The sequence below is a fragment of the Chaetodon trifascialis genome, chromosome 12, assembly GCF_039877785.1.
Source record: "Chaetodon trifascialis isolate fChaTrf1 chromosome 12, fChaTrf1.hap1, whole genome shotgun sequence".
Taxonomy (NCBI): Eukaryota; Metazoa; Chordata; class Actinopteri; order Chaetodontiformes; family Chaetodontidae; genus Chaetodon; species Chaetodon trifascialis.
This window is the reverse complement of record NC_092067.1, coordinates 2668554-2685146: the sequence shown is the minus strand read 5'-3', so window position 1 is coordinate 2685146 and position 16593 is coordinate 2668554. Positions and strand designations below refer to the sequence as shown.

At 44.5% G+C, this 16593-nt stretch overlaps 1 protein-coding gene across 1 annotated transcript in view; it reads right to left on the bottom strand.

Moving 5' to 3' along the window:
- The window catches only part of mao (monoamine oxidase), an 81039-nt gene that overhangs the window by 13177 nt on the left and 51269 nt on the right, over positions 1–16593 (bottom strand). The window contains exons 4-6 of the mRNA XM_070975310.1: positions 8011–8115; positions 7826–7917; positions 4045–4186 (exon numbers count right to left, since the gene is read on the bottom strand). Coding sequence (XP_070831411.1) covers positions 4045–4186; positions 7826–7917; positions 8011–8115 — 339 coding nt within the window. The remainder of the gene's footprint in view (positions 1–4044; positions 4187–7825; positions 7918–8010; positions 8116–16593) is intronic.

Below are 16593 nucleotides of genomic sequence, written 5' to 3'. Positions count from 1 at the left end.
ACAATGGTGGCTAAGCACCTACAAGAATTAACCATTCACACACATTCACACACCGATGGCACAGCATCAGGTGCAATTTGGGGTTCATTATCTTATCCAAGGATACTTCAACATGTAGACTGCAGAGGCCAGGGATCTAACCACTGACCTTCTGATAGGTGGGCAACCTAGATCTACCTCCTGAGCTACAGCTGCCATGCCAAGATGTGTTGCCTTATATTGTTATTGTAGTGAAATAGGTAGAATCATGTTTTGAGTGCAGTATCCTATTTATTTTTATGATACCTTGATATAATTCTATCACCATGAAAAGCAAAAAAAATAAAAATAAAAAAAAATACTGCGATATTAATTTCAGGTCATATTGCCTACCCCCAGAGGTACAACTGTCAGAGTACCTGGGGGGATGTCTATCAAGTACATTTACAAAAAGCAGCAACTGACACACATATTGACTCAGCACACAGCAGAGGGGGCATTCCTCCAGCAACAAAACCAGCTGAGCTTATGTTGCAGAATGAATTATGAAAATGTTGGATCTGGCTGTGTGAGACAACACAAAAAGCAACATGAAAAAACAGTCTCCCACATCCAAGCTACTACGGTGGTTATTTAATTGGCTTCAAAGGAGGCTTAACCTTCACACAGTTTCTCTTGACTGTTCTTCAATATTAAATACACCAACATTGCTCCAGCATGTGAGCCTACAATGGATCCAACCGGACATGTTAACCATGCAACATGGTATTACCAAATTCACCAGGCTAAACAGGAAAATATTCAGATTCAGATTCAGAGTTCCTTTATTGATCCGAGGGAAATTATTATTTTTTTTTGTAGCAGTGCTCCATACAAAACAGAATTATAGATTAGAATAAAATTAGAAAGAAAGAACAAGAAGGAAAAAAATAAAAAATAAAATTATATATATATGTAAAGGCAATATAAAAAAAGAGTATTAAGACTAAGGATATATGTAAATAAGAAATATACAACACAATAAAATAAAATGTACAGCAATAAAACAATTATAAATACATATACTGAGCATTTGGATGTGCAAAAATTGAAGTAGGATGTGCAAAATTGAAATGGAAAATATATACCATTATACCATTATATATTATATACCATATATATACTATATATACTGAATATTGAATGTGCAAAATTGAATTGGATGTGCAGAAACTGAAATTGGAAAATATACATCAGAACAGACAGTGAAAGTCCAAGGGCCATTCAGAGGGAGGAGTTGTGTAGATTGATGGCCATAGGCAGGAATGATTTCCTGTCGCGTTCAGTCCTTAGTTTTGGTGGTATGAGTCTTTCACTGAACGTACTCCTGTGCCTGGCCAGCACATCATGAAGTGGGAGTGAGACGTTGTCCATGATAGTCCTTAGCTTATTCAGCATCCTCCTCTCTGACACCACCGTCAGAGAGTCACACTCCATCCCCACAACGTTGCTGGCCTTGGGGATCAGTTTGTTTAGACTGTTGGCGTCTGCCATCCTCAGCCTGCTGCCCCAGCACGCAACAGCATAGAGAATAGCACTTGCCACCACAGACTCATAAAAAATCCTGAGCATAGTCTGGCATAGTCGCAGTCGCCTCAGGAAATAGAGACGACTCTGGCCATTCCTGTAGAGAGTGTCAGTGTTCTTTGCCCAGTCCAGTTTATTGTCAATATGTACCCCCAGGTACTTGTAATCCTCCACAATGTCCACACTGACCGCCTGAATGGAAACAGGGGTCACCGGTGCCTTGGTTCTCCTCAGGTCCACTACCAGTTCCTTAGTCTTTGCCACATTTAGTTGCAGGTTCTGCTCACACCATGTGACAAAGTTGTCCACAGCAGCCCTGTACTCCTCCTCATTGCCCTTGCTGATACATCCAACTATCGCAGAGTCATCAGAAAACTTCTGAAGGTGGCAGGTCTCTGTGCAATAGTTGAAGTCCGTAGTTTAGAGAGTGAAGAGGAAGGGAAAGAGAACAGTCCCCTGTGGGGCCCCAGTGTTGCTGACCACTCTGTCTGACATACAGTGTTGCAGGCGCACATACTGTGGTCTGCCAGTCAGGTAGTCCACAATCCAGGACACTAGGGGGGCATCCACCTGCATCGCTGTCAGATTGTCGTCAGTAGAGCTGGACGAATGGTGTTGAATGCACTGGAGAGGTCAAAAAACATGACCCTCACAGTGCTCCCCGGCTTGTCCAGGTGGGCGTAGACATGGTTGAGCACGTAGATGATGGCATCCTCAACTCCAAGTCGGGGCTGATATGCGAACTGGAGGGGGTCCAACAGTGGCGTGACCATGGGCCGGAGCTGCTCCAGGACGAGTCTCTCCAGAGTTTTCATAATGTGGGAGGTCAGTGCCACAGGTCTGTAGTCCTTTGAGGCCCTGGGCCGTGATGTCTTTGGCACAGGAACAGGGCACGACGTCTTCCACAGCATGGGGACCCTCTGGAGACTTAGGCTCAAGTTGAAGACATGGTGAATAACTCCACACAGCTGAGGGGCACAGGCTTTGAGCACCCTGGGGCCGACACCATCAGGGCCTGGAGCCTTATTTGAGTGAAGTTTCATCAGCTGTCTTTTCTTCATAAATAAACAGAAAAGCAACATAAAAATGGTAAAGCTTACAGGTTCTAAGTTTGATCACACTATCAATCCAACCATTGCTCTTCAATTTCAAAGTGAATTCTCCTTTGTATTGCCCTCAAATCAGTCTGAGGTCTGTTTGAATCCTAAGAGTTTTCCAGTTGTTGTGGGGACATTTCCATCAACTTAATCCACTGGGTTTTCACGTCCTCAGATGGTGGGAGTAGATGAAGACACTGGGCTCTATTTCTCGAGGTGCAAAGTCAGGTCCGCTTTGCCGATGGGGCGTAGCGGCGCAGACTTTGGTATTTTCGTGCACTGCGCTGCTGGCGCAACTACTCCCCCTTCTCATCTCAGTCCCACCCAGCGGCGCATCTCAGAATAAGGGAGGGGAGAAGGCATGGAGTGGGTTTGACACAGCCGAGGCCAATCTTCACCAATCACACCAGCTCCTCGCCTCACTTTTAAAAACGCTGCTGGCAAGGCGCATGGCAAGTTTCGAAGATGACTGAGGCCACGCAGGAAACTGTCCGATGCCCAAACTTCTCCCAGGAGGAGACTGATGTTCTGGTCCAGGAGGTCCAGGCTCGCAGTGGCCGTATCTACGGCCTCACAAAATTTATTTCATTACTGTCTATCTGTTTAGTGTGGAAAGTTATTGATCATCAGACCATTACACATGCCAAACGCGCTTGCGATGTGGTCAGATGAAATACTGATCAAAATATAGAAATTTAGGTATGACTGTATGCGCTGACTCGTGGCTGTTGCTAATTATTGATCACAGTGAAATGCCATTGGAAACCTGCCTGTGAGGCCATGACTCCGCCGGTTTACAAAAATCCACTTGCCCAGCGGTGCGCCGCTGGCGCACAGAGTTGACCAGGTCTGGGGTGGTGAGCTTTCAGCGCACTTTTACGCTGGACTGAAATGGACCGTAAATCCAAATCCATCAGCTGATTATGCGGACACCTCCCCCTACTGTGCTGCAACGCCCATCCTGGCGTACTTCTGTGCGCCTCGGTTTACCAAAATAGCAAGTGTGCTGTACGCCCGCCTGCGCTGCACGAAAATACCACTGCACGGGGTGTGCACCCTGCACCCCACCAGTGGCGGGGACAAAAATAGAGCCCTTTGTGTTATTGCAGCCAGCAATTGAGAAATTAGCCTGCGTTGCTGATAATGTAATCTTCACATCTTGATTTTACAGGAGTCAGTGTTATAGTGAGGAAAATAGTAGTTACTAGATGTAACTCCACTTCCATGAGCATGTGCGTAGACCTCAATCTGCATGTTATCACAGCCACAATAGAGCACATAATTATGCTGAAATTTTCATCACGGTAATGACAGTATTAGAAAATCCAAGTTGTGGCACTGTTGACGTGAGAAAACTGGTATACCACCCAGCCCTAATACGCACACATTCATGCAGACCCACCTGTCCTCCATTGGTGGTGGAAAATATCCTCATGGTTCCTCCACACTGTTTAACATACCAGAGGAACCACAGAGCTGACACCTCATGAGGCTCAGAAGTCACGTTCACGTTGACAAACAGTGTGGCGAAGTGACGAACAGTGCTTGAAATAGGGGAGAGAGATTAAACACAGAACTCAATCCTTTAATACGTACATCACAAAGACTGGTCTGTCTAATTGTCCATGATGTGTCTAATCAGATTTTTTAATTTTTTAATCATTTTTGAGCTACTTTATTTACAATATTCCACTATGTTAAGGGGTAATTCAGGAAAAAAAATGTGTAGTCTGAAAGTTAATCATGACATCTGCATAATTTATGCTCGATTACCACGTGTGTGGATTCACAACTTCAGATCAGAAAATCAGAATTGCATACATTGTTAGGACCTGGCAGTGTGTCTCTCCCTTGTGTTTCCTTTTCCCTTTTCCCAGTGTGTTTTTGTCTGTCTGTCTTCCCCTGCCTGTGCAGCTGGGTGTGTCCTGCACTTGGCCGGCTCCGCCTTCCTGCGCACACCGGTGGCTGATCAGGCTAATCAGGCACAGGTTAAACTGAGAGAGTTCTTCCTTACCTGTTGCCGGATTGTTCCAGTCTCCTTCCTCCCGAGATCCTTCCAGGCCTGTTTGAATATCTTTATCATAAGTACTTTCATCTCTTGCTATCGTGAGCGTGCTAATGATTTGTTTTCCACCTTTAATGGTGTGTTTTCTTTTGTTCCAGTTGCCTGTCTGCCACTTCCACATGTGCCTTGCCTCAGACCCGTCGTTACGGAGCTCCCTTAGTTCTTTTCACTCTGTTAGAGTGGGCTTTTCGTTTATTGTTGTTTCACTCCTTTTGAGTGCGCTTTTTGTTTCTAATAAATTTGTGTTATTTTTACCTGCCCTCTCTCTGGTCTGCATCTTTGGGTCCTGGTCTAAAACCGTGGTGAAAACCGTAACATACATTGAGATGGGTGGCTGGTCTAAGTGAACTATACTATAATTAGTGCTGTCAATTGATTGAAATATTTAACAGCGATTAATCTCATGAGTGTCGCACATTTTTATCTATTCTGAATGTCCCTTGAATTATCATTTTAATACTGTTATCAACATGGAAAAGTGGATAGGCTTGCTTTGTGCAAATGTTTTTGAATTGAAAACAACAATGTGTAGTGTTATATTTCGCACTAACATTCTCACTTTGAGCAGTTGAATAAATCAAATCTCACACAATTTAACACTGTCAATAAACAGATGATAAAAAAATAAATACTTGGTTACAAAAAAGCCCTTTCAACAATCCTTTCTAAGGGATCAAAACAGGGTGATCCAAAATAAAGTCACAAACTGCACATCATTGTAAACTATGACTTAGCCTATAGAGCAGTTAAACCATGGCTTAAACTTTCCTTTCTTAAGTTTCCTTTCAACATAATAGCATCCATATGCCTCTGTCGAGAGCTATCCATTGTCGCCTGGCTTTGACAAGGAGGCGGCGGAGAATTTGCATTCGCCATGTGTTTGGCCATCAAATGGTATTTCAGACTGGATGTGCTACAGTGATAACTCAGTTCACACCAATACACAAAGATAACTTGTCTTGTCAGTCGACCCATCTGGCAACTTTTTGAAAAAACGGTCGATCCCCCGATAGTTGGAACACACCCTCAGGTCGTCCTTTTTAAAAAGAGGGACGACAACCCCAGTCTGCCAGTCCAGAGGCACTGTCCCCGTCTGCCACGCAATGTTGCAGAGGCGTGTCAACCAAGACAAACCTACAACATCCAGAGACTTGAGGTACTCAGGGCGGATCTCATCCACCCCCGGCGCTCTGCCACCGAGGAGCTTGCGAACTACCTCAGTGACTTCAGCCCCGGTGATGGATGAATCAGCCTCCAAGTCCCCAGTCTCTGCTTCCTCTACGGAAGACATGATAGTGGGATTGAGGAGATCCTCAAAGTATTCCTTACACCACCCGACAATATCCCCAGTTGAGGTCAACAGCTCCCAATCTCCACTGTAAACAGTGTTGACTGAAAGCTGCTTCCCCTTCCTGAGACACCGAATGATTTGCCAGAATTTCCTCGAGGCCGACCGGTAGTCCTCCTCCATGGCCTCCCCGAACTCCTCCCAGACCCGTGTTTTTGCCTCTACAACCATCTTAGCTGCTGCGCGCTTGGCCTGCCACTACCCGTCAGCTGCCTCAGGAGTCCTATGAGCCAGCCAGGTCCTATAGGAATCCTTCTTCAGCTTGACGGCATCCCTTACTTCCGGTGTCCACCACCGGGTTCGGGGGTTGCCGCCACGACAGGCACCGCCGACTTTACGGCCACAGCTATGGATGGCTGCATCAACAATGGAAGTGGAGAACATGGTCCATCCATCCATCCATTTTCTATGCCGCTTATCCCTTTCGGGGTCGCGGGGGGGCCAGAGCCTATCTCGGATGTCAATGGGCGGGAGGCGGGGTACACCCTGGACCGGTCGCCAGCCGATCGCAGGGCGAGAACCTGGTCCATTCGGACTCAATGTCTCCAACCTCCCTCGGAATCTGGTCGAAGCTCTCCCGGAGGTGGGAGTTGAAAACCTCCCTCACAGCGGGTTCCGCCAGACGTTCCCAACAGACCCTCACGGTATGTTTTTGGTCTGCCAAGTCTGTCCCGCTTCCTCCCCTGCCAGCGAATCCAACTCACCACCAGGTGGTAATCAGTTGACAGCTCAGCCCCTCTCTTTACCCGAGTGTCCAAGACATACCGCCGAAGGTCAGATGATACGACTACAAAGTCGATCATTGACCTCCGGCCTAGGGTCCTGGTGCCACGTGCACTGATGGACACCCTTATGCTTGAACATGGTGTTCGTTATGGACAAACTGTGACTAGCACAGAAATCCAATAACAGAACACCACTCGGGTTCAGATCGGGGAGGCCGTTCCTCCCAATCACACCCCTCCAGGTATCACTGTCACTACCCACGTGAGCATTGAAGTCCCCCAGCAGAACAATGGAGTCCCTGGTTGGAGCACTTTCCAGTACTGCTCCCAGAGACTCCAAGAAGGCCGAGTACTCTGCACTGCTGCTCGGCCCATAGGCCGAAGCAACAGTGAGAGACCTATCCCCGACCCGAAGGCGTAGGGAAGCGATCCTCTCGCTCAGCGGGGAGAACTCCAACACATGGCGGCTGAGCTGGGGGGCTATAAGCAAGCCTACACCAGCACGCCGCCTCTCACAGCAGGCAACTCCAGAGTAAAGGAGAGTCCAGCCTCTCTCCCAGAGTCGTTGTCCAGGGTTTGGGTGGTCGGGGCCCCCGCCCACAACTGCCACCCATATCACATAGCACTGGCCCCTTCTGATCCTTCCTGTGGGAGGTGGGCCTACGGGAAGGCGGGCCCACGTCGCTCCTTCGGTCCCGTGGGCAAAGACCCGGCCACCAGGCGCTCGCCTGCGAGCCCCAACCCCCGGCCTGGCTCCAGGGTGGGGCCCCGGTGACGCCAATCCAAGCGACGTATGTTTCCTTGATTTTTTTCTCTTTCATAAGGGGCTTTTGAACTGCTCTTAGTCTGACCCGTCACCTAGAACCTGTTTGCCTTGGGAGACCCTACCAGGGACATTAAGCCCCGGACAACATAGCCTCTAGGATCATTCAGGTGTTCAAACTCCTACACCACGATAAGGTGTCGGTTCAAGGAGGAGCATACCCTACTCTTCTCACCCTTGTTAGGTAGGAAAAATAAATCAGTTTCCTCTGTGCTTTGTTACCTGGTCCAGCAGATCTTTTCAAAGAGCTCCAGCATAGACATCTTGTCCCACTCCTCAGCATGGGGAGCTCTCCAGGGAGCCTCTCTGGGAATCTGAAATACAGGAGGAGGATGAGCAAAAGACAAACATTTGGCAAAGATAAGACAATAAAGAGCAAAAGAAAAAAAGGGTGACTCTTGTTTTACCTCCTTTCCCATCTCGTCCATTGTCCTCCACAGGTTGTTGAAGTCCAACATAACAAAGGGGTTCCACATGGGAGGGAAGGAGCCTTTGAACGGGTAAGACTTTCCCTGTTGGATAAACATAATCATCATCATCATCATCATCATCATCATCGTCGTCGTCGACATCACATTGTATAATAATCAGTTGTCTACATATGGAAATGCTGCCTTTTAGGAGTATAAGTTCACTTTCTCACTTTGCATGCATATGAGTCAGTGGGGTCACATTCTGTATGCAAAACAGCAAACACTGTCTGCTTGGGAACATGCAGTTGGAGTTACACACCTGTTGATATATAGCTTGGCTGCCATGGTGGACTGTCAATGTACTTAGCTGAGATTGGCCTTTTAAGTTAGATATTGGAAGATGCTGGAAGAATTACAGAAGTTCCTTACTGATTACAAGCAGTTTGTAAGGTGCTTTACACAAATCCCTGAGTTCCTTATACCACAAAATATGTAATACATATGGCCATTCAGCCTTAGGGAGCTGCTAACTCTAAAATCAAATTGTTTTCATGTCCTTCTATCGTCAACACTGCTGTGGACAACACTGCTGCGGACAAATTTTGAGGCAAAGTAACTTACAACTCCACATTAGTTGACTTTGAAGAGTAGTAGAGAGTACATTGGTATATTTCCAGTTGTGCAACCAATTGAGAAATTCAGAGTCATCTAGCATGATGAGTGTCCACAGTCCATCTGTTTGTTTGCCTGGACTATTGCTCTATTTCTCAACCATACAACTGATTTATAGTAATTGTCCATTTTTTGTGTGTGTCTCTCGAGCATAATATCACTGACATTAAGCCTGACAAGTTAGTTAGTTTCAAACCACATTTACCAGCTTCCCCTGAAAGACACTGTTATGTGCTGGGGGCACATTACTCACCTTTTTCCTCGTTTGGTATATTCCTTTTTGAAGTTACGTTTGTCTTTGATTGTTTAAGTTTTTTCTTATAGACTTATTTCGTTAGTAGGTTTTGGGAATTTAATTTATCGCACTCCTGCCCCTCCTATAAATAGGCTGGCTCCAGAGCGCTCGCTCCCTCTTGCTTCGCCCTGCCTTTCCCACCTCACTGGCTCCACCTCACTACCTGCGGCGCGCCTTGGTCCGGTGCGCGCTCTGGGCATCAGCTGTGCCACGCTGCTGGCTTCAACCATGCCGGTCAGGTCGTGTTTTTTTTTCTTTTGTTCATACAGTCTTTTTTCCCGTTTGACCTGGTGGGATCGGCCGACCTGTTTTCGCTCTTTTCTTTGGTTTGGGTTTAGTTTGGGGTTTTCTTTTAGCCTGGGTGTCGGCACCAGCTTCGACAGCCCTGTATAGGGTTGGCCCGGTGCCTGCACCCTTTGGTTTTGTTTGGCTGACCTGCCAGGTCCACTTATGAGTTTATTACTTTGATTAGTTTTTGGGCACGGGCTTGTTAAGAGTTTTTTTGCTCCTCCTCTTTCAGACAAGAGTTGCGTCCAACCAACTTAATGAAAACAACAAAACAATAAATTGAAAGTTTAAACCCTTAACTTCGTTTCTTGTGTCCTTTATAAATATGTTTGTCCCTTTTTATGGGTCATAACAGACACAAAGATGACTTACAGATAATAATGCCTTTGTGAGAGAGCTCTTGGTCTCACAGAGGATGCAGGGCCAGAGTACAGACTTTCTTGGATCGCTCTCATACTGTTGTATTGGCTTGGGCTGCACCAGTATTGAGCCAACGATGGCCTCTGATTACTGTATATTGTGTATTTTTGGATTGTCATGTAATTTGCTGGGATTTTATTGGAGATTCTTTCCTGACCATACATAAAACCACCAAATGTACTATTTTATTATCTCTGTAAATTTCCTCTACAACGTACCCCCAACTGTTATTTGGCCTTACAAACATGGCAACTTGCGGAAAACCTCTGGTTTTAATACTGAAGTGTCTTTTTGCATGGTTAAAGTTAAATATCTGGAATACAAACTACTGACAACAGTCCAATGTTATGTTTTGTTTCAAGTTTCATATAACAGTTTAACCTCCTAAAATCAGAGCCAAATGTGGGTCCAGCTCTACAAACTCAGTTATACTGAAGATACAACATTTCCAAAGATTTAATTCTAGGAAATGTATTTAAAAAATAGACAAAATATCATAAAGAAAACCAAAGAAACCAACAACCTTGAACCTTGTGTTTCATTCTGGTGTAAGTAACAGATACCCAATATAAATGTAGTACTATCGTACTGTGTGAAAGGTAATGCATGTTTTCCATTTGAGAAACTAAGGGCAAAGGAGAGTTAAAATCGAAAATCAAGGCTGGAGCCTATCCCAGCTGTCAACGGGCGAGAGGCGGGGTACACCCTGGACCGGTCGCCAGTCATAACAAAAATGTAGTCCACTCCATTCAATGTATCTGCTTGAATTTTTACTCGAGAAAAAGGTGACTGTGCAAAAGTACATGCTAAGAATGAACCCGAGCAGTCGTACAGATGGACACAGGTATGTCCACGCACTCATTTAGGCGCATCTGAGCAGAGTACCGTTATCTCGTCCAAGCATACGGAGAAACTCCTCTGTTGAAAACAGTTTATCAGCCTTTTTCTGCGTGCTATTGTTCTTAGCTCTCATAAAAGGACGAAATGCAAATAAAACAGTAAACTAACACTTCAGGCTTCTCAACAGAGTCCTCTGTGAGTGCTCTGCTTATTCATGAGACGAAGCAGTGAAACTAACTGCGTAGTTACGCCGGTCAATAGCTCAGTGACCCACCCACATTCACCATAGAAACACCACTGACGATCCAGAAGGAAGTAACCCCAGAGATAGGTTATTGCATGAAGAGCGTTCCCTCCACTCTAGAAACCACCTCCTCTTTATGTAAACAAGCAGGACCTTCGTGATTGATCTCAAACTAACACAGAGTCATAGGAGGAGACATTAGCAGCATTTTTTTGGGCTGGAATATAACTTTTGACCACAAAACAGCAAAGGTTAGATATACTTTATGATTTAGCAAAGTTTTTTTTCTGCTACTCTGTGGCTGCTAGCTCGCTGAGTTTTCGTTGCACAGTGAGGAGGCAGACATCTTCGTGATCACCAAACTCTCTGCTTTCATATGATACCGGGCTTTTGAGGTTTGCGTGAAGTGGTGAAATCAGCTGATGCCGTACCTTTGACGTGCACTATTTTCGTTACATGCGCATATAATTTTGTGGGGTACGAATTGTGTTTTGTTTGGGTGACAATGCTTGGTAGAGGCTTTTAGCTGAGTTTCTCCCCATCATTCTGGTATGCTACAAGTTAGGACTGGTGCTTCTTAGCGTGAGCATTGACCGTCTGAACTACGTGCATGTCACGCTGCCCTGCAAAGTGATTTTTAATTAGTCACGGTAATACCGTATACCCCGGGAAAATGTGGGGAAAGTTTGACGGTATCAAAATTTGAATACCACCCAACTCTAGTTCACAAAGAACAATGGCAAAACCAATTAACACACAAGTAGAGGTGCAGTAATGCCCCAGATACTACTGAATGACTGGCAGTGAAAGATGAAACAAGTCAGTGATCAGTGACCCTCATAAAGCTTCTTCTTACACTAACATCTAAATGCCTGCTGCCCTACACTACCATTCTAGCTACAATCTGAAAATATCTGTTAACATTATCTCTCAACAACAAGTAACCCTCTGCGGACTGCAAGGTCAAGACTATTCTTTTCCTGAAGCATCAACACAAAACTCAAGTCGTAGACAGAAAGAGAGGAAGAAGATTAAATGTCTCACAACACACAGTATCACTGCCATGCTCAGAACTGTCCGTTGCCATGTAACAACAGGTCTATCACCATGGTGATGTCGGCCAAGGGAATTACAGAAGGAGAAGTGCAGAGGAGGGGAGGGGGCTAGGGAGAAGAGAGAATGCACGACAGCATCTGTTTCCACATCAGTGAGCAGTGAGTCAGCCTCACTCAGAGGAGAAAGTAGAAACCTAATGCTACATGGAGACACAGCACCTGTACTGCAGAATAGAAGATATTATATAAATAGATGGAGCAATGGGCTAGAAGTCGAGATGTAATATCTCACTTCCTGTGACAAACCCATTGACAATGAGATAATTATTACCTGACTTTGTAGCTCTCTCTCAATTTTGGTTCATCTGCATTTACATGTACAGCAGGCAGTTGTCTTGAGTGAAAAGACCTGCCCAGCACCAAATTATAGGCAGATGGCAGTCTCACTCGCCCTTACGAAACTTTTATAGTTTAGTTAAAGTTTTCAATTGAGAATCAATTGAAGGACCAGTGTGCAGGATTTGGTGACTTCTAGAGGTGAGGTAGCAGATTGCAACCAACTGAATACCGCTTGCATCACCCAACCTTTGCTAGCGCGTCAAACCTGCGGTGTTCAATGAAAACACAAAAAATGAGAAAAGTGCTCTATAGAGCCACTGTTTGGTTTGTCCATTCTGGGTTACTGTAGAAATATGACGCTCCAACATGGCAAACTCCATGAAAGAGGGCCCAATTCCCCTGTAAAGACACCATTCTAAGGTAACAAAAACCCAATGATTCTAATTTTCAAGTGATTATACACTAATGAAAACATAATCATGAATGTTATATTCAATTTCCGCCATATTCTGCCAATAGATCCCCTTAAATTTTATACACTGCACCTTTAAGATATCTAGTTGTCTCTGCTATTGAACAATTGCATATGGTTAGGAGTGCAGCATTTGTAGTGACATTTATATTTTTTTGTATTTACAGTGTGTAATGAAAATGGTCACTCATAGAGATGAGCGCACAGAAAGTTAGCCAACTCAGATCTTCCTGTTTTAGTGTCTTTCACTCTCATCAATCACTTTTTCATCTGCAGCAGGCAGCTGTTTTCAGCTCTGATAAACCCCTGTAATACAACTCCTAATAAATGCTACTTTTGCTCTGTGTCTGCTGGATGTGGAGATAGGTAATTGTCCACCATAAGATGTTCATAAGGAATTTTATGCTAGATGTTGGGTATTCAGCTTCATCTGGCCTTAAGTGTTCACACATTAATGAAGAAACAGAAATTCTTGCTGGGGATGAGCTATTTCAAAGGCGATATTCAACATGTTTATATTCTGATTATGAAAATCTAAGTTTTTCACCTTTAAAAATATTAAACCAACGAACCATATTCAACTATGCAAATCCCTTTATAATTTATGACAGGTGATATGAAAACAGATGAGGGACTTACAACACAACTACAAACTTATTTCTTTATCAGGGAGCATCAATAATGCATTAAATGTTAGGAAAGATCATACTTGCACAATTGTCAACCATTTCTCTCATTGGTCCTGTGAACATGCAGACTTGCATGATATCTCTGATAACAGAAAAAGTAAGTAATCAAAGTCTGTTTCCCTATCTCTGATAGTGATACCTCGTTAATAAATCCAGTGCTGTGAGCCGCAGCTGCCTGTAAGGCAGTAGTCTGCTGATAAGGGAAACCAGCACTGGCCTTTTGGATTACACTCTGCCATAGAAAAGCTGATTAGCTATGCGGCTTGCTTGAAAGCTAGCCCTAATTACACAATGGCTTGGCAGGCATGCTGGTTTACTATCAAAATAGCTGTCCTGTGAAGTAATGTAGACACTGTCATATAGGTTAGATGAATGCAAATATGTATCATATGCTGTTCTCTTTTATTAAGACTTGTGCAGTGATCATGAGACTTTTACATGCACCTGTTTAGAATTTATTTATCTGAATATTTTGTTGGCTAATCTAAAGCTACTTTTGAATCAGTCACAGTGTAGTGACACTCAACGACAATATATACATCTTTGAACTTGAATGTGGTGAAGTATAGGTAAAAGTTTGATTTTTTCAGTATTGCTGAGGAGGGGAAAGGTACAGGAATCAAAGGCTGTAATTAGAGCTGCTACTATTAGTAATACTGCAGAAAGGCCAGGTGTAGGATAACAGATCAAATGATGCAAAAGTAAGAGTATACATACACCAGTTTAAAGCTTCCAAAACTTTCTGGGCTGCAAAAAGGCAATATTTCTATTCTCCTGGGTCTTCATCAGAAGACGACGAAGAAGACGAAGATGACAAAGTACTAGGTATAGGTACAGAATTGACTGCATCCTGCCAATGTAGTATGTAACAGCAGAGATTGATTGGTGCTTTCATGTTTTGCTGTATGCCCTCTTTTTAAAAATACATCCATCCATCCATTTTCTATGCCGCTTATCCCTTTCGGGGTCATGGGGGGGCTGGAGCCTATCTCAGCTGTCAACGGGCGGGAGGTGGGGTACACCCTGGACCGGTCGCCAGCCGATCGCAGGGCAACATACATACACAAAAAACCATTCACGCTCACACTCACACCTAGGGGCAATTTAGAGACACCAATTAACCTAATGAGCATGTTTTTGGTCTGTGGGAGGAAGCCGGAGTACCCGGAGAGAACCCACACATGCACGGGAAGAACATGCAAACTTCACACAGAAAGGCCCAACCCAGGAATCGAACCGGCGACCTTCTTGCTGTGAGGCATGCGCACTACTTGCTGCGCCGCCGTGCATCCTCTTTTTAAAAATATACTATTAAAATATTTTTACATATTATCATTATGATGTAGCTATTCAGAATTGATAATGTCTCTGGAGGTCGCATTGTAAGTGTTAATGTGCATCCTTTTGTTTGATCAGGATGTAGTCAATGTGCCTTTCTTGTCCTTATCACATTGGTCATTTGCCTGCAGAAGATGCAGCAGAGTTGAAATGTTGCATTTTTTTCAGTCCATTAAAGTTTTGAGACTTTATTCCAAGGTGTAGATTATCTCCGGTTACTGAAATACTTTACTGAACCTTTTGGCACAATTCACTTTTCTTTAGCACTCTGTCAAGGAGGTATAGATAAGGATCAGACCTGCTGAATAAATAAATATCTGACAACCCTGGTTTGAACTGTAAAAGGTACAGCCATGTTGTGTTCTTGTTAGGTCCTACTATATGACATTCTGCACTGCACATTGTTCATATTGTTTGTAATATTAATGCCATTATCAGTTCCCATCTAACTGATGAGAATCATGTAACTTTATAATTTCTATGCCACAACAGAGGGAGCCACATATCTGACATCTCCATTGTAAAACCATACTACCAGCTGGTAAAAGATAGATAACTGGAACCTCTTGTCCCATAATGCACTAACACAGACAAATACAGTGTCTGACATGGATAGGGGTGAGCAGCTTATGATGATGGATGCTGCCATAGAAACCAGTCAGAAAGCTATAAGCGGCATGTTTGTGTAAGTCTGGGTCTTGAGGTGGATCTTTCAGAGATAGTAGCTAGGGTGACACAATCACATGGGAGCTCCCTTGCAGAGCACACACAACGCTTCACAACACCAGGGCTGCCCATTTTCTAACTGCCGTCGGTGCCAAACGTCATGCTGCTGCCATTTCACAGCACTGTTGAAGTAGGTCATGTCAGTGGTACATCAGTGCTAAGGACACAGTGGTGAGATGACTAGTACACTGAAGACTATAAAACTAATCTATTCGAAGCATGGCAATACAGTTTCTTTAAATGGACTGAGGAGGGCGCCCCCATTGCTCACCTGGTACAGCGAGTACCATGTGTCACTCTTACGTGATCAGTGGACAAAGGTCTGCGTGTGCTCAGTTACGATGTAGTATCCTCTCTTTGACTGTGAAACGTGCATGCTTTCATTGAGTCCCAGAGGAAGTGTCACATGTATGATTTGGTTGAGGCTGAAGAACATGCATGTCATAGTCTATCTTCTCATCTACTATTAACTTCAAATTAAGCTTGTCTGTTGATGTCTGTTGGACATCCTAATCTGTCTGACATGGCAGACGAATGTACTGTAAAGCACATGTTTACATTCAAGACTTTTCTTTATTTCATACCTAAGTTTAATGTTCATGGTCTGCATTAGTCATTTAAAGTATAATAGTTTGCACAGGGTGGCTGCATGGTGGCGCAGCAGGTAGTGCGCGTGCCTCACAGCAAGACCCGATTCCCGGGTCGGGCCTTTCTGTGTGAAGTTTGCATGTTCTTCCCGTGCATGCGTGGGTTCTCTCCGGGTACTCCGGCTTCCTCCCACAGACCAAAAACATGCTCATTAGGTTGATTGGTGACTCTAAATTGCCCCTAGGTGTGAGTGTGAGTGTGAATGGTGTGTGTATGTGCCCTGCGATCGACTGGCGTCCGGTCCAGGGTGTACCCCGCCTCTCGCCCGTTGACAGCCGAGTCAGGCTCCGGCCCCCCCGCGACCCCGAAAGGGATAAGCGGCATAGAAAATGGATGGATGGATGGATAGATTGCACAGGATTAAAATGACCTGCACTCACAAGAGATTCACAACAAACAATGCGTACATACATGTAGTCCTACGTTACAGGTAACGTGGCCTATTTGATAGAAGCCTCCCTGTTCACTGATTCACTGATCCCTGTTCTCTTCTAGAGCAGTATGATATCTACATTTAGATACACATACAACACTTCCTGATACTGCTACAA